The 23,261-nt window shown below is 40.4% G+C and overlaps 2 protein-coding genes across 6 annotated transcripts in view; one reads left to right on the forward strand and one right to left on the reverse strand.

Annotated features, from left to right (window-relative positions):
• The first annotated feature begins 2,655 nt into the window (after positions 1-2,655).
• alox5a (arachidonate 5-lipoxygenase a) lies at positions 2,656-15,790 on the forward strand. 2 transcript variants are annotated; one of them, XM_006783871.3, is made up of 14 exons: positions 2,656-2,967; positions 3,865-4,063; positions 4,174-4,255; positions 4,345-4,467; positions 5,039-5,145; positions 5,255-5,427; positions 6,743-6,889; positions 7,018-7,221; positions 7,297-7,383; positions 11,840-12,018; positions 12,205-12,326; positions 12,724-12,824; positions 13,818-13,988; positions 14,198-15,790. In XM_006783871.3, the coding sequence occupies exons 1-14, from the start codon at positions 2,818-2,820 to the stop codon at positions 14,375-14,377; spliced, it is 2,025 nt and encodes a 674-aa protein (XP_006783934.1). In that variant the 5' UTR covers positions 2,656-2,817; the 3' UTR covers positions 14,378-15,790. The 2 variants fall into 2 exon arrangements, with proteins under 2 accessions (XP_006783934.1, XP_087706353.1); XM_087850227.1 differs by lacking the exon at positions 14,198-15,790 and having other exon boundaries at positions 13,818-14,173.
• A 206-nt stretch (positions 15,791-15,996) lies between these two features.
• The window catches only part of marchf8 (membrane-associated ring finger (C3HC4) 8), a 92,236-nt gene continuing 84,971 nt past the window's right edge, over positions 15,997-23,261 (reverse strand). For 3 of the 4 annotated variants that reach the window (XM_087850228.1, XM_006783874.3, XM_006783875.3), the window contains 2 exons: positions 21,198-21,212; positions 15,997-19,308 (listed from right to left, as the gene is read on the reverse strand). In XM_087850228.1, coding sequence (XP_087706354.1) covers positions 19,004-19,308; positions 21,198-21,212 — 320 coding nt within the window. In that variant the 3' untranslated portion in view covers positions 15,997-19,003. The remainder of the gene's footprint in view (positions 19,309-21,197; positions 21,213-23,261) is intronic. The other variant, XM_006783876.3, reaches the window with a different exon arrangement.

Genomic DNA, 23,261 nt, shown 5'->3' on the forward strand with positions numbered 1-23,261 from the left:
CCCCCCCTTTTTTTTCTTTTTTTTTTCTTTTTTTTTGCTCATTTTTTGTGCATATTTTTTAGAGATGCTGTGACATGTGTGGTACATGACTTTTATTTTGAAACAATCCCTTATTTTACTGCCAGAATACTTAATTAGAGCAGTTACTGTGTACATGTTCTAATGCTGAAAGACCCTTGCTCTTCTGTTTAACTGCTCTTAGATGTTTAGTCTGTGTCTTTGATTAGACTGAATTGTGTCCACCGTTGATCACTGGTGTTCACACAGAGCTTTTGAGATGCTGAGATTTTGATATAATGTGGATTCTGGGCTGATATCGTGGAGGGACACGATTGCCAGATGGGACTCAGGAGTAATTTGCACTTAATGACTGTAGCTGTATTTATTGATTTAGCGACCTGTTGCCACTGGGTGGCAGCACTGATATGTTTTGTTTACTGTTGGAGCAACATTCATATGAAATCAACAACTTCTTGACAGATTAAGGAACTTGGGTTTGCTTTTAACCACAAGAAGTCATTCAGATAGTAATAATCATACATGCCGTGTTTCACTGGAGTTTCACTGTGACTGTTTACATTTATTGTCCAAGAGGAGAAAAAAAGCGAATTAATTACTGAAGAAAAAATTATGTTTTGATCTTTTTCATCACATGCCTTCAAGTCACCAATAATAAGGATCCTTAATTTTTGAACAGGCATCCTAGTTTTATTTAGCCTCTTGCCTTTTTCTGCGTTCAATGTCTCACTTCTTCAGAGTGATTAGTGTGTTTTATTAAACATTTGTCTGCGTGAGTCAGCTGATGCCTCAGCTTTAACATGTGTGTAGGTATATATGAATGGGGCGGGGAAGTGCAAAAGGCAGATTCTTAAAACGGTGCTTTCCACCATTATGGGTTTGTGAGTCTTTCAAATGAAGCCGTGTCTACATACTCTTTATCACAGTTTGCTCATGCCCATCACAGAGGGATTTTCCCCTAATATACACCTCTCAGTCTCATCTGAATATCTCCTAGAGAGGTGCACTGTTTTACGTCGACAGCTCAGCTGCAAATTTGTACAGAAGATAGCTTCTTTTTTTTTCTGATCTGTTGTCCGTTCATAGAGTAATTTATTGCATAATCCACTAAATCCCCAGAAGATCCAGTTTAAAGTGTGGACAGGTTCAAACTGGTCTTTAATCATTCTGTTGGAAAGCACACTTGAGGGGTCAGAAAGCACCGTTGTAGCATATTGAAATGTGCTGACAGTTTGGGCAGCTTTCATGCTCTAAAGACTCTGTGTTAGACACAGACTTGTGACTGAAGGTGATGGAAAAAAGCCTAAAAATGTAGGAAAGCAGACTTCTTCCATATCAAAAGTTTAAAATGTAAAAGTCCAGGTGAGGAAGTCATCTGTGTGACTTCAATAAACAAATAAAGTACACCTACATTGTTGGACTTACTGACATACTAATACTAAGTTGCAGCTACTTTCAGGAAACAGACCTTTCAGCAGTCATTCGTCCAGAGTGCACAAATGCTTTCATCATTGTTTTTCATACAGTTCCTCTTATTTCCATATTGGGTTTTTTAAAAACAGCTTTCCCCTCACTCGATGCTCCTACTGCCCACTGCCACTGGTAATGGATTGTTATTGTTCGGGTGTTTATGTGGAGAAGCACTGCCGGGCTAGATGGGACTGAAATAATTATTTTTTTTTGTTTTAGAAATGAACAATGAAAATGCCTTGTTTTGTTTGTTTGTGAGCTTTATTTTCTGACTTTGTACTTGTTCAGTGCTTTTTAAAAGCAGGGTCTGAATGATATAATTACATGCCATCTTCTTAAAACAGCACGAGGTCTCGTATCTTTATTTTTGTCTTTGATTTCAAGTTTCTTCTGAAGATGCTGTCCCTTACTACTCCATCCAAGTATGAGGAGCAGGAGTTTCTTTCTCCTTGCTTTTATCATTTACGAGAGGAAAAACACTTTTGAATCCAGTCAGTGACGAAGCAACCACTTCATTATTTTTCCCACTCTGAGTTTGGCACGTATAGCTCCTTTTTCATGTTGACGTTATAGTCGTCCCCCCCCCCCCCCCCCCCCCCTTAAAACCACACAGGGAGACTCTCTGATGCATTTGCATTTATTTTACTAAAACTACCATCCACTGTTGTCCCATGGCACCTAGTGATTTGATTTGTAAATGAGACACAGATGCAAAAGATACACCTAATAGAGACTTATATGTTTTTTGATACAGTTTCACATCAAATTAGTTAAAGTCAGTTAGTGTTTTAATGTAGGTTGTCGTGCTCGTCTCTGTTTTCCTAAAGGAATTCCAAAATCAGGAATGCTGTCCCTTATATACATATTGAAAAATACTCCTTTGTCTGCAGAGAAAGGAAAGTTTAAAAGAAAGAAAGTGCAATTTGATACCTGTTTCTGGAATAAGACACCCTTTCTTGTGTCCACATTTATGTCTGTAGGCCCTAAAACACCTACAATAACAGAGGAAGGACGGCTATATTATATTTTGACCTCATTTCAAGTCAAAGCGTGGTGATCAGTCACATCACAGGGAGGTCAGAATTAGTGCTCGTCATGCACCTCCCCCTGTCACATGATTATACAATATCTTGATGCTTGAGTTGTAGCAACAAGTGCGAAGTTTACATCACCGAAGAAAAGCTTTAGGCAAGAAGGGGAACCAACGGCTGCTAAACATCTCAGATTTGACCTCTCGTAGGTGATAATAGAAGAGATTTACTGCGGGTTTCTTCACCTTCAGACGGTGTTGGGACATTGCTGGAGTTCTTTACGTCCTGTGTGGTCGTCATGCCTTCTTATACAGTTACAGTTGCCACAGGGAGCCAGTGGTTTGCGGGGACTGATGATTACATCTATATTACACTTGTGGGAACGGAGGGGTGCAGCGAGAGAACGCTCCTGGACAAGCCTCTTTACAATGACTTTGAGAGAGGAGCGGTAAGTGATGAAAAACTGCTGCGAAGATGACTTTTATTTTTATTTTATATTCATGGATGATGATCACAAACAGCTGATAACTGTATGGTTGATTTTCTAACACTGGAAAATAACTCAAAATGTTAGAAATATTCCAGTGTTAGAAAATCAGCACTGCTCAGTGTTAATCTTCAAAACTGACTGGGTTACGTTTAGAAATATAACACTGTCAAAAGTGTTCATTTAACACTCAACAGTGTTGTATTTAACACTCAGAGGAGTGGACCCATATAGACACTCTCTAGTGTTAATTTAACACTGGAGATTTTGCTGTGTGCAGTGACGGAAACGGAGCCACTTTTATAACACGATGAGATGATCAGTAGGTTATTAAAGTAGCACCTTTCAAAATTAGAATTACTTTCAGTACAAAACAAAAGGCCCCACAGGACTGAGGTCTCCTTCTGCCAACACCTCTGTGCCAAACAACCATTTTAAGAGCTCAGAGGCCCTGTGCGCTTTGATTAATCTGACCTGTTTTGGCAGCAGTAGGGGGGCATTATGCACTATCAGGGGGGTGGTTTTAATGTTACAGTTGATTGTGGTAAATCTATGGGTATAAATTAAACAATGGGAAATTACAGAAAGTGAATTTTATATTATAAATGTTAAATTTACTAATTTCTTAGATTGCTTAGATTAGATTTAATTTTCAGTTCAAATAATATATTAAAAAGGTTTTTCTGTTTACAGATTATAGATTCAACCCACTTACAAACATGCATATGCTTCTATTTTGTTTTTTTACTTAAAAATGTCCCATATTATATGCTTAGAAATGTCTTTTTTCCCCCATTTAATAATAAACTGGCAGTTTTCAGCATTCACTTTTGACGGTAGATGTTGACCACGTTTCAGGTGGACTCCTATGAGGTGAGAGTTGGGGAGAACCTGGGTGACATCGTCTTGGTGAAGATTGAGAAGAAGAAGTACTGGGTACAAGACGACTGGTACTGCAGGTACATCACTGTCAAGACCCCATCTGGAGACTACTTGGAGTTCCCCTGCTTTTGTTGGCTGGTGAATGACAAGGAAGTGGTGCTCCGAGATGGACGAGGTAGTAATCTCTTGTTTTGTTTGTTTGCCACACAAATCACATGTTTTATCTTGTTCATCTGTCAACCTGCAGTGGAAAAACGAGTTTCACACTTTTTCTTTCTCTTGTAGCACATCTGCCTCAGGATGATAAGACCAGTCTGGTCAAGCAGCACAGACAGAAAGAGCTGGACGGGAGGAGAAAAACCTACAGGCAAGTTTGCGCTGCATCTCCAGCTTGTTATTGTGAGGTACAGGCAGGCTGATGAGGATGTTTTCTAACAACACTGCTGCATTTTACAGATGGAGAGAGTGGCAGCCAGGCTTTCCTATGAGTATAGATGCTAACAGACACAAGGATTTGCCCCGGGACATCCAGTTTGACAGTGAGAAAGGAGTGGACTTCATACTGAACTACAGCAAGGCGTAAGTGACCCTGAGTCCCTCAGTACAGCACAGAGGGAGTCAGTGGAGTTTTAACCCCCTTTTAATGCAAAGCATTCAGAATCAAACGATGGGCTGATGCCTGATGATATGCTCCTTGTTTTCTGTACTCAGGGCTGACCAGGAAAAAAAACCCAAAACATAAACAGTGGTGTCATTGTCTGTTTATCACCGGAGACATTTGCATGGCGCTTTTAGGCAGACGTGTGAGCTTGCGAGTAGATGCAAACACAAAACAGATCCAAAACACAGCTGTTTGCATCACGAGCAGGGTGAACAAAAATACTCATGCTAATATTATAATAGAACGGCTAAACCAGTTATCCATTTTGAGCTGCAGTTGTTTCTTCAGAAATGCTGCAGCTTTGTGCACAGGAGTAACGTCAAAAAGTGAGCATTGCTGCATCATCAGACATCGTTTTCTTTTCCTGAAATTATTTTAACAGCAGTGTTTCTTTGATTCTTTGCTCCAAAATACATCCAATTTCAGATTCTTTGATTTTCTTGAATGTTGTGCATAACGGTGATTGTGATTACGATGATGATTTTCCAGAATAGAGAACCTGTTTGTGAACCAGTTCATGCACATGTTCCAGTCCTCCTGGAGTGACTTCTCTGACTTTGAGAAAATCTTTGTGAGAATCAAAAACACCATTTCAGGTCAGCTTCATCTACACTACATTATACAAACATACTTATATCACATTAAATATTTTAGATATTTCCTGACTGATTCTGATTCCTGATTCTGACATGATATGATATTCAGAGTATGTGATGCAACACTGGAAAGAGGATTTCATGTTTGGATACCAGTTTCTGAATGGTTGCAACCCTGTACTGATCCGGAAGTGCAAGAAGCTCCCTGACAAGTTTCCTGTCACTCATGAGATGGTTGCTGTCAGCCTGGAGAGGGAGCTCACCCTGGAGGAGGAAATAGAGGTACACATGGCTATGTTTGTTTCTCTGAATGTAGTGGATTTATCAGTGTGAAAAATTTGTCAGGTTTATGTTGACAGCAGCTACAGCTCTCTTTAAATCTCCCGCTAATGCAGTGGTTCCCAAACTTTTTTTTCCTAGGCCCCCCTTTATTTTACAAGGAAATCTCCGCCACCCCGGACAAACACATCCTCCAACCACACACACTCATATTTTGTTTTCAAACTCCATTGCAGTTTATTCCACACCTCGAACCTTTTGTTAACAATTAAACAAATTAAAGTTAACTGCAATAAATTACAGGTTGCAATAAAATAAACCACTACCTCTTTTAAATAACAGAAAAACGAACCGTCCTTATTGTGTAATTATTTCACATATAGTTTTTTTTCCCACTGTGTAAGAATATTCAACGCTGTTGTCAATACATTTTTCAAAAAATGTCTCTCTGTGCAAAATGGGTTTAAAAACATAAACAACTGTGGGATCTTGCTTGTCCGTGATTTGAGCCGGGGAACAAATTGTGGCAGGATCAGTGTTGTACCAACGTAGGTGTCACCGACAAAATGTGTTCCCCCTGCATCGCGAGCATTCGCTGGGCACGGGATCCAGTTTACGCCACCTCCATTACAGACAATTAGACGTGGAAGTATGGTGGTGTTTTAGTTTTGTAAAAAAGTGAAAAGTGAGTGTCGTTACATTACCATTCAGTTTGAGGGTTACAACAGAAAATTATATATTTATTCACGTGGTATCGGACGGGATTGTTTTAATAAACGAAGGACATTTTGCCTGATAATTATTTTTATCCTCCTGTAACTTTACTGTATAAAGAGCTAAAACCTCCAAAGTTTCAGGAATAGTTAGTCGTTATAAGAAGTGTTTGTGAACTAAAAATCAAGAATGTGGGATACTGTTTGTCCGTGATTTGGAGAGCCCAGCGTCTGCTCCTGATGCAGGGGAAACGAATTCTGTTGGGGATACCTACCTTGGCACAACAGCTGCTGTTCTAGTCTTGGGTTTGGAAGCATATCTGGCGATGCTTCAGCCTCTGGTTTGCGTTTGTGTGGGAGCCCCATTAAAAAACCTGTCCATTATGCTAGCAGTGTCCAAGGAGGCACGCCCCACACTTTGAGAACCATTGCACTAATGCATAATATGAACTGGTGTTCTCCAAAAGTTGATTCTGTTCATCTGGACGTAGCGTTTTTTGTGGGAGAAACATTTCGTCACTCATCCAAGTGACTTCTTTAGTCTCAGCTGACTACAGGTTTGCCCAATCTTATTACCAAAAAATAAACTGGTGTTCTCACTCCAGGCAGGTAACATCTACATAGTAGACTACGAGGTGCTAGACGGCATCACTCCAAACTCCACAGACCCCTGCACACTGCAGTACCTGGCAGCTCCGATCTGTTTGCTATACAAGAATGCTCAGAACAAGATCATGCCCATAGCCATACAGGTAAAAAGATGCTCAACAGCAGCAGTTGTGTGTTACGTTGTTTTTAACAGGCGAACATTTCTTCATGCAGCTGAAATTTCAGTTTGACTGAAACTCTTGCTTTTTCATTCCACGCTGGTCTTTTTCAGCTTGGCCAGGTTCCAGGTGAAGACAACCCCATCTTCCTGCCAACTGACGGTCAGTACGACTGGCTGCTGGCTAAGATCTGGGTCCGCTCCAGTGACTTCCACCACCACCAGACAATCACACACCTGCTCCGGACACATCTGATGACAGAGGTGTTTGGTATTGCCATGTTCAGGCAGCTTCCTGCTGTTCACCCTGCATTTAAGGTAAAACTCCAGCTTATTATTAAATGTTATGACTTATTGATTCCTTGGTTTACTGGTTGTCCATCCTTCTCCCAGCTACTCATCCCACACATTCGTTTTACCATCGCAATCAATACCAAGGCTCGAGAGCAGCTCATCTGTGAGTGCGGCATCTTCGACAAGGCGAGTTTGTGGATAATCATTCCTTTAACCTTAATGAATAATGACTAGTTAATGATTTCATTCATTTCTTCACAAATTAAATTTTAACCATTAGAGGAAAAAAATACTCATAACCTTCTCTCAGACACATCATTACGTACAGCTGCTATTATTGATATTTATTTAGACTCATTCTCTCTGATTGATCTTTCTGAGTTAACTTCAATAATTACCTTCTCCAAACCATCGGCGTGTCTATTAGATCCAATTCATACAAGAATGTTCAAAGAAGCCCTACCATCATTTAATGCTTCAATCTCAAATATGATCAATTGATCTTTATTAATGGGCTGTGTACTACAGGCCTTTAAGGTTGTAGTAATTAAGCCATTCCTTACAAAGCTGTGATTTGTCACTTGATCCAGCTGTCTTGGATAATTATGGGCCAGCAGCTAACTGGGCTATAACAACTAACCAATCGTCTGCAGAGTAATTTTTTATCTGAGTTTTAGTCAGGTTTCAGAGCTCATCACAGCACAGAAACAGCTTTAGTGAAGATTACAAATGATCTTTTTATGGTCTCTGACAGTGGACTCCTCTCTGTGCTTGTACAGCTACACTTCAGTGCAGCGTTTGATACTGCTGACCATAATATTGTATTCCCTCAGGCAGTATCATTCAAAGGCATAGCATGCATTTTCATTGCTATGCAGATGATACGCAACTTTATCTATTCGTGAAACCAGATAACACACTATCTGGTTTCCTGCAGAAACCAGTTTACCTAATTAAACATTCCTGCAGTTTAATTAGGTAAACTGCAGGAATGTCTTTCTCACGGCGATATTCGCCGGTGTATCAATGGAATGGACCCAAATGCAGAACACAGGAAGAGACAGTACTGAGGAGGGAAAATAAACAGACGACCTGACAAAGACAGAATGACAACAGACAGACTAAATACACACAGGAGGTGATCAGGGGAAGTGGAAATACAGTGGGGCAAAAAAGTATTTAGTCAGCCACCGATTGTGCAAGTTCCCCCATTTAAAATGATGACAGAGGTCAGTAATTTGCACCAGAGGTACACTTCAACTGTGAGAGACAGAATGTGAAAAAAAAATCCATGAATTCACATGGTAGGATTTTTAAAGAATTTATTCGTAAATCAGGGTGGAAAATAAGTATTTGGTCAATAACAAAAATACAACTCAATACTTTGTAACATAACCTTTATTGGCAATAACAGAGGTCAAACGTTTACTATAGGTCTTTACCAGGTTTGCACACACAGTAGCTGGTATTTTGGCCCATTCCTCCATGCAGATCTTCTCAAGAGCAGTGATGTTTTGGGGCTGTCGCCGAGCAACACGGACTTTCAACTCCCGCCACAGATTTTCTATGGGGTTGAGGTCTGGAGACTGGCTAGGCCACTCCAGGACTTTCAAATGCTTCTTACGGAGCCACTCCTTTGTTGCCCGGGCGGTGTGTTTTGGATCATTGTCATGTTGGAAGACCCAGCCTCGTTTCATCTTCAAAGTTCTCACTGATGGAAGGAGGTTTTGGCTCAAAATCTCACGATACTTGGCCCCATTCATTCTGTCCTTAACACAGATCAGTCGTCCTGTCCCCTTGGCAGAAAAACAGCCCCATAGCATGATGTTTCCACCCCCATGCTTCACAGTAGGTATGGTGTTCTTGGGATGCAACTCAGTATTCTTCTTCCTCCAAACACGACGAGTTGAGTTTATACCAAAAAGTTCTACTTTGGTTTCATCTGACCACATGACATTCTCCCAATCCTCTGCTGTATCATCCATGTGCTCTCTGGCAAACTTCAGACGGGCCTGGACATGCACTGGCTTCAGCAGCGGAACACGTCTGGCACTGCGGGATTTGATTCCCTGCCGTTGTAGTGTGTTACTGATGGTGACCTTTGTTACTTTGGTCCCAGCTCTCTGCAGGTCATTCACCAGGTCCCCCCGTGTGGTTCTGGGATCTTTGCTCACCGTTCTCATGATCATTTTGACCCCACGGGATGAGATCTTGCGTGGAGCCCCAGATCGAGGGAGATTATCAGTGGTCTTGTATGTCTTCCATTTTCTGATGATTGCTCCCACAGTTGATTTTTCACACCAAGCTGCTTGCCTATTGTAGATTCACTCTTCCCAGTCTGGTGCAGGTCTACAATTCTTTTCCTGGTGTCCTTCGAAAGCTCTTTGGTCTTGGCCATGGCGGAGTTTGGAGTCTGACTGGTTGAGGCTGTGGACAGGTGTCTTTTATACAGATGATGAGGTCAAACAGGTGCCATTCATACAGGTAACGAGTGGGGGACAGAAAAGCTTCTTACAGAAGACGTTACAGGTCTGTGAGAGCCAGGGATTTTCCTTGTTTGAGGTGACCAAATACTTATTTTCCACCCTGATTTACGAATAAATTCTTTACAAATCCTACCATGTGAATTCATGGATTTTTTTTTCACATTCTGTCTCTCACAGTTGAAGTGTACCTCTGGTGCAAATTACTGACCTCTGTCATCATTTTAAGTGGGGGAACTTGCACAATCGGTGGCTGACTAAATACTTTTTTGCCCCACTGTATCTCTTTCTAGCCTTTCTAGGCTTTTCGGGGAGTTTTTAAAGTATTTAGTCAGCCACCGATTGTGCAAGTTCCCCCACTTAAAATGATGACAGAGGTCAGTAATTTGCACCAGAGGTACACTTCAACTGTGAGAGACAGAATGTGAAAAAAAAATCCATGAATTCACATGGTAGGATTTGTAAAGAATTTATTCGTAAATCAGGGTGGAAAATAAGTATTTGGTCACCTCAAACAAGAAAAATCCCTGGCTCTCACAGACCTGTAACGTCTTCTGTAAGAAGCTTTTCGGTCCCCCACTCGTTACCTGTATGAATGGCACCTGTTTGACCTCATCATCTGTATAAAAGACACCTGTCCACAGCCTCAACCAGTCAGACTCCAAACTCCACCATGGCCAAGACCAAAGAGCTTTCGAAGGACACCAGGAAAAGAATTGTAGACCTGCACCAGACTGGGAAGAGTGAATCTACAATAGGCAAGCAGCTTGGTGTGAAAAAATCAACTGTGGGAGCAATCATCAGAAAATGGAAGACATACAAGACCACTGATAATCTCCCTCGATCTGGGGCTCCACGCAAGATCTCATCCCGTGGGGTCAAAATGATCATGAGAACGGTGAGCAAAGATCCCAGAACCACACGGGGGGACCTGGTGAATGACCTGCAGAGAGCTGGGACCAAAGTAACAAAGGTCACCATCAGTAACACACTACAACGGCAGGGAATCAAATCCCGCAGTGCCAGACGTGTTCCGCTGCTGAAGCCAGTGCATGTCCAGGCCCGTCTGAAGTTTGCCAGAGAGCACATGGATGATACAGCAGAGGATTGGGAGAATGTCATGTGGTCAGATGAAACCAAAGTAGAACTTTTTGGTATAAACTCAACTCGTCGTGTTTGGAGGAAGTGGTAGGTATGATGTTCTTGCATCCCAAGAACACCATACCTACTGTGAAGCATGGGGGTGGAAACATCATGCTATGGGGCTGTTTTTCTGCCAAGGGGACAGGACGACTGATCCGTGTTAAGGACAGAATGAATGGGGCCAAGTATTGTGAGATTTTGAGCCAAAACCTCCTTCCATCAGTGAGAACTTTGAAGATGAAACGAGGCTGGGTCTTCCAACATGACAATGATCCAAAACACACCGCCCGGGCAACAAAGGAGTGGCTCCGTAAGAAGCATTTGAAAGTCCTGGAGTGGCCTAGCCAGTCTCCAGACCTCAACCCCATAGAAAATCTGTGGCGGGAGTTGAAAGTCCGTGTTGCTCGGCGACAGCCCCAAAACATCACTGCTCTTGAGAAGATCTGCATGGAGGAATGGGCCAAAATACCAGCTACTGTGTGTGCAAACCTGGTAAAGACCTATAGTAAACGTTTGACCTCTGTTATTGCCAACAAAGGTTATGTTACAAAGTATTGAGTTGTATTTTTGTTATTGACCAAATACTTATTTTCCACCCTGATTTACGAATAAATTCTTTACAAATCCTACCATGTGAATTCATGGATTTTTTTTTCACATTCTGTCTCTCACAGTTGAAGTGTACCTCTGGTGCAAATTACTGACCTCTGTCATCATTTTAAGTGGGGGAACTTGCACAATCGGTGGCTGACTAAATACTTTTTTGCCCCACTGTATTTGTGGTTCCTATGGTATTTAAAGGCTTTCAGGCCCCTCTGAAAGCAAACCCAGTCTCTCAACAACAAACTTAACTGGATCTTCCTTTATTCGCAAAACACTGAGGCTTAGCTTAGCAAACAAAAATCTAACTAACATAGTGAAATAATGAAGTAGGGAATTTAGTGCATTCCTATTGAAGACTGAAAGTTAAATTAGCTTCAGTTTAAATAAGGATGATGTTCTCCATCCTCATAAAGGCGAATGCAACAGGCGGAGGCGGTCACGTCCAGATGATTCAGAGGGCTGTGAAGACTTTGACCTTCAGGTCTCTGTGCTTCCCTGATTTGATCAAGTCCCGTGGTGTGGACAGTAAGGAAGAACTGCCGACCTACTTCTACAGGGATGATGGCTACAAGGTGTGGGAGGCTACCAAGAGGTGAGGAATGACTTTTTAAGTTTTAGCACAGAGCACTGAGAAGGGAGTGAGGGCAGTCGTAAGAAAGGACAAACAGCGAGAGGTGTAGGAAGATTTCTAACCTTGTGTGTGTGTGCTTCAAATAAGAGAAGTTACAGCATTTTTTTCCCCTCTGTACGTGACATCTATCCGTTTTCTTCCCCACAGGTTTGTGTCTGATGTTGTGAACATTTATTACACAAGCGATGAGAGGGTGCAGGGAGATGAAGAAATCCAGGCCTTTGTTAAAGATGTGTGCAGCTTCGGTATGCAGGACCTGGATTACTGCGGTAGGTAGAGGCGTTGTTTTGCGTGAGGTTTCTTTTGCTAATGCAGCATCGAGCAAAATACACCACCCAACCATCCATTCAGACTTTTTCTCAAGGAGAAAAGATGCTTGCTCTCCTAGGCTGGTGTTTTCTGGAAGACAGGTATGACAGGAAACAGACAGCATTATAAATTCAAATCTGCTCTCTTATGGATGAATAGTTTAAGGGTGAAGGAGGGAAGCTACAGCAGTCTGATGGTGTCGCTCCCTGAGTCCTGATGTTGTAATGCTTCTGCATTTCACCACGCTTGTCTATTCTGAGTGCAATGTGCAGAGATAGAGACTTGCAAAAGAAAAAAGCGGTTTTGAAAAGCTTGGAGCTCATTTTGTCAATTCTATGTTCCCACTTTTGTGCATAGAGTTTCCCAAGTCCGTGAAGACACGCGAGGAACTGATAGAGTACCTGACCGTTATTATCTTCACTGCCTCAGCCCAGCATGCAGCTGTCAACTTCGGACAGGTAAATGGAGGCGTGTCTAGAAGTGGAAATTCATTGATTTTTAAGTCAAAAAGTACCTACTTAAAGTAAAAAATGTCAGAAATATTAGAAAAAAACACTAAACAGAAGTTTCATTAATACAGAAAAACTTTTTTGTACACCGCTCCTACTGAAGCATCAGTGTGTGCATTTAAAACCCGCAGCAAAGTTTTCCTGAGGCAGCTGATTGAGGTGAAACTAGCGGTGACTACGTTTCCTACAGCAGTGGTCGTTACTCTTTTTGGTAAAAATAACGCCCAATAATCACAACAACATTAATAAGCACACACGTTTCGAGCACACACATTCTGTAGACATAGATATAGACATGAAAACTTGATGATTTTTGAAGTTTGTTTTTTTGAAGTTTTGTTTTTTATTTTTCTTGCTACTTCAGTTATATTTGCATGTTCGAAATAATTCTATCTATCAATAAAAAATATTTAAGCTTAATATTAAGCTATCCTAAGAAAGTGGCAGCCAAGAGAACTAAAGGCTTCTGGCTTCTGCAAAATCATTTGGCATGATACTGCAACCACTTGTGTGTGTGTGTGTGTGTGTGTGTATATATATATATATATATATATATATATATATTTATTTATTTGTATGGGGTCTGCCTACAAAGAGTCTGTTTAATATAAAATCTTAAACCTTTTATGCAGCTATTAATTCCACATGTAATATGTGGCACAGTATTTTCTTATGAATTCTAAAAGTAAAATTAGAAAGCAGAAGAAGTTGAAAGACTTTGCTCAGTATTAAATCTGGTTCTTTATATTCTTCAAAGCTGGCCCTGCTTTGAAGGCCTGCTTCACAGGCCTTTATCATTAAAGTACATAAAACAATATAATCAGAAAATAAGTACTAAGAATATATATTTATTCTTTAATATTTATTCTTTAACATCAGACTTGTACTGTTGTACAGCACTTGGGTAAATACACACACTGTATCTTTGTGTACATTGTGTAGTATGACTGGTGTTCCTGGATACCCAATGCTCCATCTACCATGCGGCAACCCCCACCCAACAAGAAAGGTCTGGCAAATGTGAATTTGATCGTTGAGAGCCTTCCTGATCGTGGGCGCTCCAGCTGGCACCTGGGGGCCGTCTGGGCCCTCAGCCAATACCAAGAGAATGAAGTAGGAAAAGCACACAGACAACCGTTGGAACACTTTCACATCTCAGCACAGACACACATCCAAAACAATCAAAAGTTTGATACATTTGGTACATTTCTCATTTCCCAAGATGCTCTCCTCTGCTTCAGAATGTACTTCTTTTCTCCTTCCTTTTTCCTTGTGGCGTTCCTCCAGGCTAAATAACCTATCACGTCTCACTCTTTCTGCAGCTGTACCTGGGAATGTATCCTGATGAGCACTTCATAGAGAAGCCGGTGAAGGATGCCATGGCAAAGTTCAGGAAGGAGCTGGCAGAGATAACCAGCTCCATCAAGAAGAGGAACGAGGGAAAGAAGCTACCATACTACAACATGTCTCCTGACAAAATCCCAAACAGTGTTGCAGTTTGAGAATTCAAAAAAAGACTAATTTAGTGGAGAGGCTCATACTTATACATACAGATTGAAGATTGATGATGTTACCTGTCCAAATATGCTCTATGTTACCTATGATTGGGATATTTCTGTGGAAGCGGTTTCTTTTTAATCTTGTAATAGTGCATCTTGAAAAATCGGAATATTTTGAAGGTTTTTATTGCAATAATTCAAGAAGATAAACTTTCATATAATCTACATTCATTATACGTAAAGTGAACATTAAAAAAATGCTTTAATTATGCTGTTTATGGTCAAAAATCCGGTGTCCCAAATTATTTGAATATTTCCTGAAATGAATCAAAATTGCTGAGGTGTGTTTGATAGCAGCTTTTAGCTTGTGTTCCTTTTTGAGTCCGGTGTTTCTCATCTTCACTACAACTATACCCCACAAATTCTCTCTGTAGTTCAGGTCAGGTGAGCTGGTTGGCCAATCAAACACAATAATAATAATAATATGGTCAGAAAAAACATCTGGTAATCATTTTGGCACTGTGGGCAGATGCTAAGCTTCATGCCGGAAAATGAAATCAGTATCTCCATAAAGCCTCTCAGCCAAAGGAAACGTGAAGCTCTAAAAGATCCTGTGTTGACTTTGGACTTGATGAAACTCAGTGGACCAACCACCAGTAACAACCAGCACCTTGCATCATCACAGACTCCAGAAAGTTCACACTAGAATTCAAACACTTGTGCCTCTCCAGTCTTCTCCCAGTCTCTCGTACTTTGATAGAAAATGTACTTCATCTGAAATAAGCAGCAGTTCATTTCCTTCTCTCCTTAGCTCATGTAAGATGCTTCTGACAGGAATGACCTGATGTTACGGATGTGGGTCCTTTCCTAAGGATGTCTCTCCTGCAATCCTTGTGAAGTTCTCCCAAATTCTTGAATCAACTTCTCCTGATAATCCTCTCAAGGCTGCTGCTTGTGCACCTTTTCCCTGTCCAGTCAACTTCCTGCTGTCATGCTTTGATACAGCGTCTGTGAGAAGCCAGCCTTTTCAGCAGTGACCCCCTGTGGCTCTCCTTTTGGAGGGTGCTGGCAATCTTCATCTGTACAACCGGCAGTAGAACTACACCGCCGAAGATATGTTGTTTGAATAGTAATTTATGCAAGCTGGAAATTAAATATTTTAATTTGTGAGAATTAGTGTGTGATTAATATAGAATATGTGAAAGTTTACCTTTTTCAATCACAAAAAAAAGTTTTTGTGATAGTTATTTTTTAAAGATGCATGGGTACATATTGTGTTGCCTTTGTTCACTCAAACGATGGTGTCTTTCCTCATCTTGCCCTTGCATAACAATTACTTAAGAGGTTGAGAGAAGGTGACAAACCGTGTTTTCTGCTATATGCTGAATGTGAAGTTTGTGTTTCTGTCATAGAAAAGTTTTAGGGCAAGCTCATCGAGCGGCGAGCTGAACGTTTCTGTAGCTGGCATTACAGCTTCTGGCTAAAGAGCTGATTTCAAAATTATTTGCAGCTTATTTGGGTGAAAATAAATTAAAGTGCTACAGCGCAACGCCCTTTGAAATGTTTTTAATTATCCATTAAGACTGGATTTGTCCCTGCTCGTTTTTTTAAAAGTCACAAAGTTTTAAAAGTCACTTAATTTTTTATTTGGTTGTTCTTTTAATTACTACATATTTTGTTCAAACGTGGGAAATTAACTGAAAGCACATCAACATTTTTTCATAAAAACAAAAAAGTACATTTTACCAAATTCTTTACAGTTACTATTTCAAAGCAAATTCACAGACAGACTTGCGGAATGGTATAAGACAGGGGAACAGTCATATATGTTCAAGTCCAGTCAGTAGTAAACAAATGTAGCTTTTATGCAAGTTACACTAGTCCCAGACATGATCAAATTCAACAGACAGCCTAAAATAGTGAGGCTGAGAAGAGTCTCAGTTGATGTTCTGCTCCGTGGGATTATGGACGTAAAGGGTGAGTGACGCAAAGACGGTAAAGAGGATAAGATGCTCAGAGAGGAAACAATCCAAAGCCATCACACTAGAACAAAACTCCTCTCGTATTTCATTGAAGGAGCCAGCTCCTATGGGGAGAAAGTAAAAAGACAACAACAACCTAAAGCCCATTTTAATGATCCATCTCACCAACTCCAAATTAATAATTTATGTTCAAACGTAATGCTTTGGTTACCCAACTAAAAACGAGACACCACAATCAATTTAAAAATTAAAAACGGACTGAAGCTTCGAGCAACTCTATTATCTGAATGACTACATGCAAAACAAGGGCTGAAAATAATTTTCTTCTATTAGTGTCTGGGAAGAAAAATTAAGTGTAAATTGCACAAAATTCACTAATGAAAGGGTCTTTTTTGTGTGTAAATGAACAAAAATATGCTGTTTTCAGTTAAAAATAAATACAACACAATATAAAGAAAGTAATTTTCTATCCAGAGGACATCCTGGACTTTAAACACCGGTACATAATTGCAGAACAGAACATCAACAAAAGGGTAATTGCACTTTTTAAAAAATAAAATCTGTCTAATTGCACTGAGCCTCCTGGGTACTGAAGAATCTGAGATGGTTCTCATTACTAGGTCTTAATCCAACTTGACACACAACAAGTCCCTTGGCTCATTTATGTATTAAAATTATATTAAACTCAAGATCTCAAGTCTCTGTGGGGCATATACATAAATACAGTATGCAAATAACACAAAACAAAAAAAACCCCAAAGCGCTTTATTGCTGCTGCTGAGCAGTAATTGTCAGGTACGTTGTTGGACCATCATTGTTCACAGACAGTATACTGGTATCAAATACAGTTTTTGAAAAATGTGTGTGTTGCTGGAATGGCTGTAAGGCTCAACATGAGCCTTGGCATTGCTGTGCTCTCACATAGACAAACGCACTTACAATGACTGTGAGTCCCCCCCCCACCCACTTCGACCTGAGAAATCAACCGCTGCCCATCTCAGGCTGCACCTTCACTTTAACACCAGCAGATGGCGACACAGTCAGCTGTTCAAAAAGCAATGATACACTTTGACTCTGTCACAGCCATAAATAAGCGGCTGTATTGCATTGATTTTATTAAAAGAAACTGAGTTTTTCTGAACGTAATGTGCAACAGTGAAAAGTTACACTGTCTTTAAAGTCATTCTTAATGCTTAACTGTGGAGTAAACATGGCAAAAAAGTGACAGTTGGCTGTTTTGTGATCGAATACTAAAGCAGAGAGCGAAAACAAATAAAATACACTTAAACCGAGTACTCATCTGAAATGCTCACTAAACCTTTACCTTTCTCACTTCCACCTTAATCTTGCTTAAGTAAGTGAAAAAATTAAGTGTGGCTGGATTGTAACTGTGCAAAAAAAAACAGGGTAGGAGCTAAAGCATGTTTCTTTTTTGTAGTTAAAACCTTTGGTTAAAGTTCAGTGGACAAACTGAAAGTAGGCAGCTGTGGATTCCTCGAGGCTTGTCCCATGGCTAAGCAAGCGAGTTAACATGTTAAAAACTGTAAATACCTATTTTAAAAAAAACAAAACAAAGAAAACAAAACACAAGCGCGACATTGTTTATGCCCGAAGGGCCTCATTATGATCGAGACAAAGCGCAATTTCCCGTGACCAGTAAAAAGATGATTTTTTTTTTTTTACATTTTATAAATTTTTTGAAATCATTTTTAAAAAGATTACATTCTCAAAGCCTTCAGAAAGTTCACCATGGGGTACAGAAGTCAAGTGGCTAGATTTTCCATCATCTGAATCAAAGTTATGCAACTGACGTCGTTCAAATGACTCATTTTTTTTTAACCCCAAATCCTTTTAGTTATCCACAGGAGGGTTAATCTTTAAGCATATGTTGCACTTGAAGAAAAGTTTTTTTGCTCTCCCCCATTTACAACATACAAGATACAAGAAAAAAAAGAGGGGGCAATGAGAAGAAGGGGTGGGATGTGCTTTGGAGACTAAAAAATAAAAAGTGCTTTGATGCATCTTCGGATCCAGGTCTGGCTGGATCCAGACCGGCGTGGAGCTGACAGACCGCAGAGATGGCAGTATCTGGAATGTTCCAGAGATCTTGATGCATGGCGCTACATACTGATCCATGGCAGCTTAGCCCGACACTCACAGGAGGTAAAAAAAGAACAGATTGATCAAAACCCACAAACAAACCACACATCGGGGACGTGTAGACCTCCAGAGCCTTTTGCAAGTCCATTCTTTTCAGTCCAGCTCTCCCGGAGGTGTACATTAAAGAGTCTGTGTGTGTGTGTGTGTGTGTGTGTGTGTGTGTGTATACAGAGTGGTTTGCACCAGGCCTTTCCAACATTTACAGAAGTCAGTGTAAAGAGTCTGTTTCTGGGAAAGGAAAAGATGCAGGTGGAGGGAGGAATACAGTGTGATAGGAGGAATGTAGGCAGAGGGAAACTCATGGCCTCTCTGTCTTTGCGGATGGAGTTTAGGGAGTATAAGGTGATAGTGGAGGACGTGGGTCATTCTGGCTTCAGGGAAAAGGGTACGGTTGTTCCTCAGTGACCGATCACGACTGTTCCTCTCCTCTGCGGGCCTGTTTGGGTGTGGAGTATGTGCACGACAACCAATGGCACAGACTCTGGTGTCAGACATGAAGCACCTCCATACTGTAGTCCTCTGTTTCCGTGTACTGGGAGGAGTTTGTGTCTGACAGATTGGGGGCCAGAGCCTCTTTGTTCTCCAGACTCGGCTCCATTAGGGGGGGCTTCTCCAGTGGATACTTTTTATATGTCTCTGGACGGTTCTGCACATATATGACCCGGTTATACGCCTTGAGTCTCCTCCATAGATGGATGTAGACTTTGCACTGGACGTACATGAAAACCAGTCCACCTGTAAATCCGATGGCCACTACCACAAGCTTGGTCCAGAAAGGCCATTCCAGGATTCCTGAGGAACAGAGAACAGACAAAAAATAAATAAATACATAAATATCAACAAGTGGACAAGTCAAACACAGAGAAGACTGTAAAAAAAGAAAAGCAGATGCACTTTATTTATGTTTAAGTGTAGGAGATCTGAATAAAACAGAGAGAAGGACTGGTTTATAAGCTGCTGCAAATTCATCACATTTCAGTGAGTCGTTCAACAGATCATCCTTCAACTAGAATATGCATTAGCAGTGAGGATATCCGCTGCACGAAACTGTGTCTCCCATTCCTCTATACTGCAAATAGACACTATTATTACAAATTGCCCAGTGTGCTCTACTTTTTCAAACAAGATCTTAACAATTTACTGATAGAGATTTGCCTTTTTTTAAAACATAAATTTGTACAGGATTAAAGTCAAAGTCCTGAGCATGGAGAGACGCATGAGATAGCGAGCATCCTGTCATATTTCTATGGTAATGCAATGTGGGTGGGGCCATTAAATGGGATAAAAGTCAATTATTAAGTTATCTTTTCAGATATGCTATATTGTTTGCATTGTGGCAGCTGACACTAACATTTGGTTTATTGTGTGCATTCATTTACACACTGCTCAAAGATGTGAAGGAAATTAAGGAAGCAGAAACCACTGTGATTTCACTTACTCTGGCATAAATGAAACTAACAGGTGCAATGGAGAGGCAACAACAAACAAGTCAACCCCCCAAAAAAGGGAAGCATGAGTAGCCACAATAGTTGTTACACTGCTCCTCAGAAAAAGGTGCAGATACCGGGTGTGCTCCTGGGTTGAAGCCCTTCTACGGCCCTGTCCAGCTCTCCGTGTGCAATGGCTCATCTCCTCCACACTGTTGAGACTTCAGATATTTAAGTAACTAAATGATCTGAAATTCTTATCTGGTTCTACAACCTATAAACATCTCTCAGCGGACTCCTTTTTAGAAACTCTCTTATATTATTATATCCATATTACCCATCCATACTGCAGTGCAGACTTTTCACAATTTACAGACATGGTGTTCAAAATTGAATTGCCCAATTAGACGAACAGAAACAAAGAAACAGGGGGATAAATGGTGGCACCCTGCTGCAACATTTCTACTTTATGATAGGCTGGAAGCCTTTGGTACAGAAAATGAACAAACAAATGACTCTTTTAAAAGTGGAAACACTGCGAAAAAGGTGCATCTGTCTATGCAAAACGCTTAGCATTAATGTGATATGCAGTTAATTAGGCAAAGTACATTTCTGTAACTCCAGGGGTAATTATAACATCCCTGCAAAAAGCAGAAATCAAAGAAGAGGCAATAAATGAGCAATTTCTGGGACATATAAATATTTGTAATAAGCCTCAGTGCTCTCTAAAACAAATAATAAGAGGCAGTGTAAGTACTCAAAAATGCCCGAAACCCATCCGTTTCTTCATATTGGCTACCACAACAGCTAGTTTAAGATATAAAAGTGCCTCATATGAGGAATGCCAATTCAAAGAAGGCAAACATAACCAGTGTGGTATTAACTATGCTGGACAGAGATGTCAGGGGCTTTCTATCTAGCATTATGAGAAGCGATTAATGTGTCATTTGTTTTGTGAGAATATGTCAGCGAGGTTCGTTTTAATCAAAGCCCTCAGCCACAAAGTATAACACAGAAAATAAATCACAGCATGTTCCTCAGCTTTGTCTGTCTGTGTTCATTAGGCAGAAACATTCAGGGAGGTGGTGTGAATATAACCAGCCTTAAAGGATGAAGTACGATTATTTCTACTCGGAAATCAAAGAAGAAAAGGGAAAGAAACGGACGTAAAGAGTGGCTGAAAAAAGGACTTGGTACAGAAGGGAGGGAGAAGACACGATGTGAAAGTCAAAAGGTCAAAGTTGAAAAGTTTACCTGGGACTCTTCCGGCTGCATGGGTAAAGAGTGTAAGTATCATGTATTACAAAAGACGTACAAACAGATTGAAAGAAAAGGCAGAAATTAAAAACGATGTCAGATATTACATTTACACAATTTCATCATGCAATCAAACATCAGCTCTGTTCCACAATCATACATGGAGAACAAACGTCAAGATGTTTACATCCATCTTTCCTTTTATTTTGAGAGCGAATCTAGAAGAAAAATAAATAGCCGTGGTTCTGTGAGGCAGCAGACAAGCAGGACTATTTGGCATCACCATGGTGACTGGACCTGACAGCCCTCAGGGACTGTAGCAAGTCTGAATCATCAGGTTGGGCTTAACAGGCACAGCCTGCTCTTCCATCTGTACACAGTTTTGAAAGTGCCAAATATGCCAGGGAGGGATGAGTAGCAGCAGAGGTAGTGCCAGCTGATGCTACAACAAGTCACCATTACAGGAGAATTCTCCATTTTTATCCCTGATGATGGGAGCCCAAAGTGGATGCCCACTTTTTATGGCTGTAAGAAGCAGCTCGGGCAGCCCAGTGTTATTTTCCTCTTATTCTGAGATTTGAATGAAAAACCATAAAGCCCCGCTTATTGGACATTTTTACTATAGCCAGCAGCAGGTACCAGTTTGGCACACACAAAAAAATGGAAAAAGCTAGAGGCAAAATCTGAAATATTGTGATGGAAGAAAGCAGTCACCCTTTTCAATAAATATACAAATGTAAACATAAATGCTGTGCTCAGAAAACTGCACACCTTGAAGGAATTGTATTTCAGATCAATACCACTCATGTTTGTAAGCTACATAAAGCATGAGTGGCCAGTTAGCTTTCCTCAAAAGTAACAAAATCACACTATAAGCACCACAAACTCACTTATTTGTTTGTCATTTTGATGTGTTCAGATCAACGGTCCCTTTTGAGCTTTCCTGAGAGTCCCCAAAATATGCTGTGCCCATTCATGAATAGTCCAGCACTCATTATATATTTTTTACACTTTGATGTGCTCGTCAAACACAAGAGTAAAAACCAGGCACATTTTGTTTACATTTGGATATAGCTGTGCTAGCCGTTTCCAGTCTAAAATAGCAGAATAATAAGTTATCTAAGTCCATAGACTGTATATAAAAAAGGCTGTAGCTACCAGGTCTGAAGCTGAAGCCTTTTGAATATGTAAATAACCTGCAATAAAGACTGAATTCAGCAAATGTAGATAGACAGATATGCTTCATAATGATAAATAAGCAGGCCTCCAAATTCTCCTACACACAGCCTAAAGGTTTTTATCTATTTCAAATATTATGATGTCATCAGGCTGTCTGGCACCTCCTAGCAACAGGCTAAAGTCACTTGATTATGTACCTATGACACCTCAAGAAAATATCTTGTCGTTTTCATTTTACATCAATTTAAAAAAAATTATACTCCTAAAAGTCAACTTATACATGGCATATTATAACGTCATCATGTTGCCAAGCAACCACCCACCAATGGGATAAAAAACAGCCATTTAAAGTGTCACATTATTCTCATTTTACCAACAACAATATGGACAGGCCAAACAATACTGTAGCATGGGTCTATACTAGTATTTAAAGAAAAATATGTATGAGCTATGAAAAATAAGGGCAACGCACAAGTACCGTCTTTCTAGTGGCCGACAGTGGTCGACTCCTGTGCTTGCAAAAAGAAGTTCATAAGAAAAATCACCCTACGGTAAATCCTTTCCCTATCCTTGTCACTTCAGTGACGTAAAGCATTGCGTGTGATGTGTAGTCAGCTGTTGCATCCAATTTTTTGCCACAAACATGCATGTGCCAAACTCATACTAACTGCTGCTGTCACACAGCTGTCACACCACTCGCATCACACATATATGCTAAAAAATTCCAGACTTTGCACACTATTCCTGTCTGGTTATTTTGCTGAGTACAGTTTTTCTTTTACAGTCAGATTAACCACAAACTAACCTTCGACACACAAAAACAGCATCACTTAAAAAAAAAATTGCCTCACTTTGCTAAAACAATCTCTAAAAGTGTCAAAG

Source organism: Neolamprologus brichardi, chromosome 13 (genome assembly GCF_056152115.1).
Source record: "Neolamprologus brichardi isolate AB-2024 chromosome 13, ASM5615211v1, whole genome shotgun sequence".
Classification (NCBI taxonomy): Eukaryota; Metazoa; Chordata; class Actinopteri; order Cichliformes; family Cichlidae; genus Neolamprologus; species Neolamprologus brichardi.

What these genes read in the sequence shown, in the direction of transcription:
- alox5a (XM_087850227.1), top strand. Translation starts at nt 2,818, where the DNA reads ATGCCTTCTTATACAGTTACAGTTGCCACAGGGAGCCAGTGGTTTGCG. An exon ending in ATGACTTTGAGAGAGGAGCG is followed by an intron (nt 2,968 to 3,864) that starts GTAAGTGATGAA and finishes ACCACGTTTCAG; the next exon opens with GTGGACTCCTATGAGGTGAG. An exon ending in GGTGCTCCGAGATGGACGAG is followed by an intron (nt 4,064 to 4,173) that starts GTAGTAATCTCT and finishes TTTCTCTTGTAG; the next exon opens with CACATCTGCCTCAGGATGAT.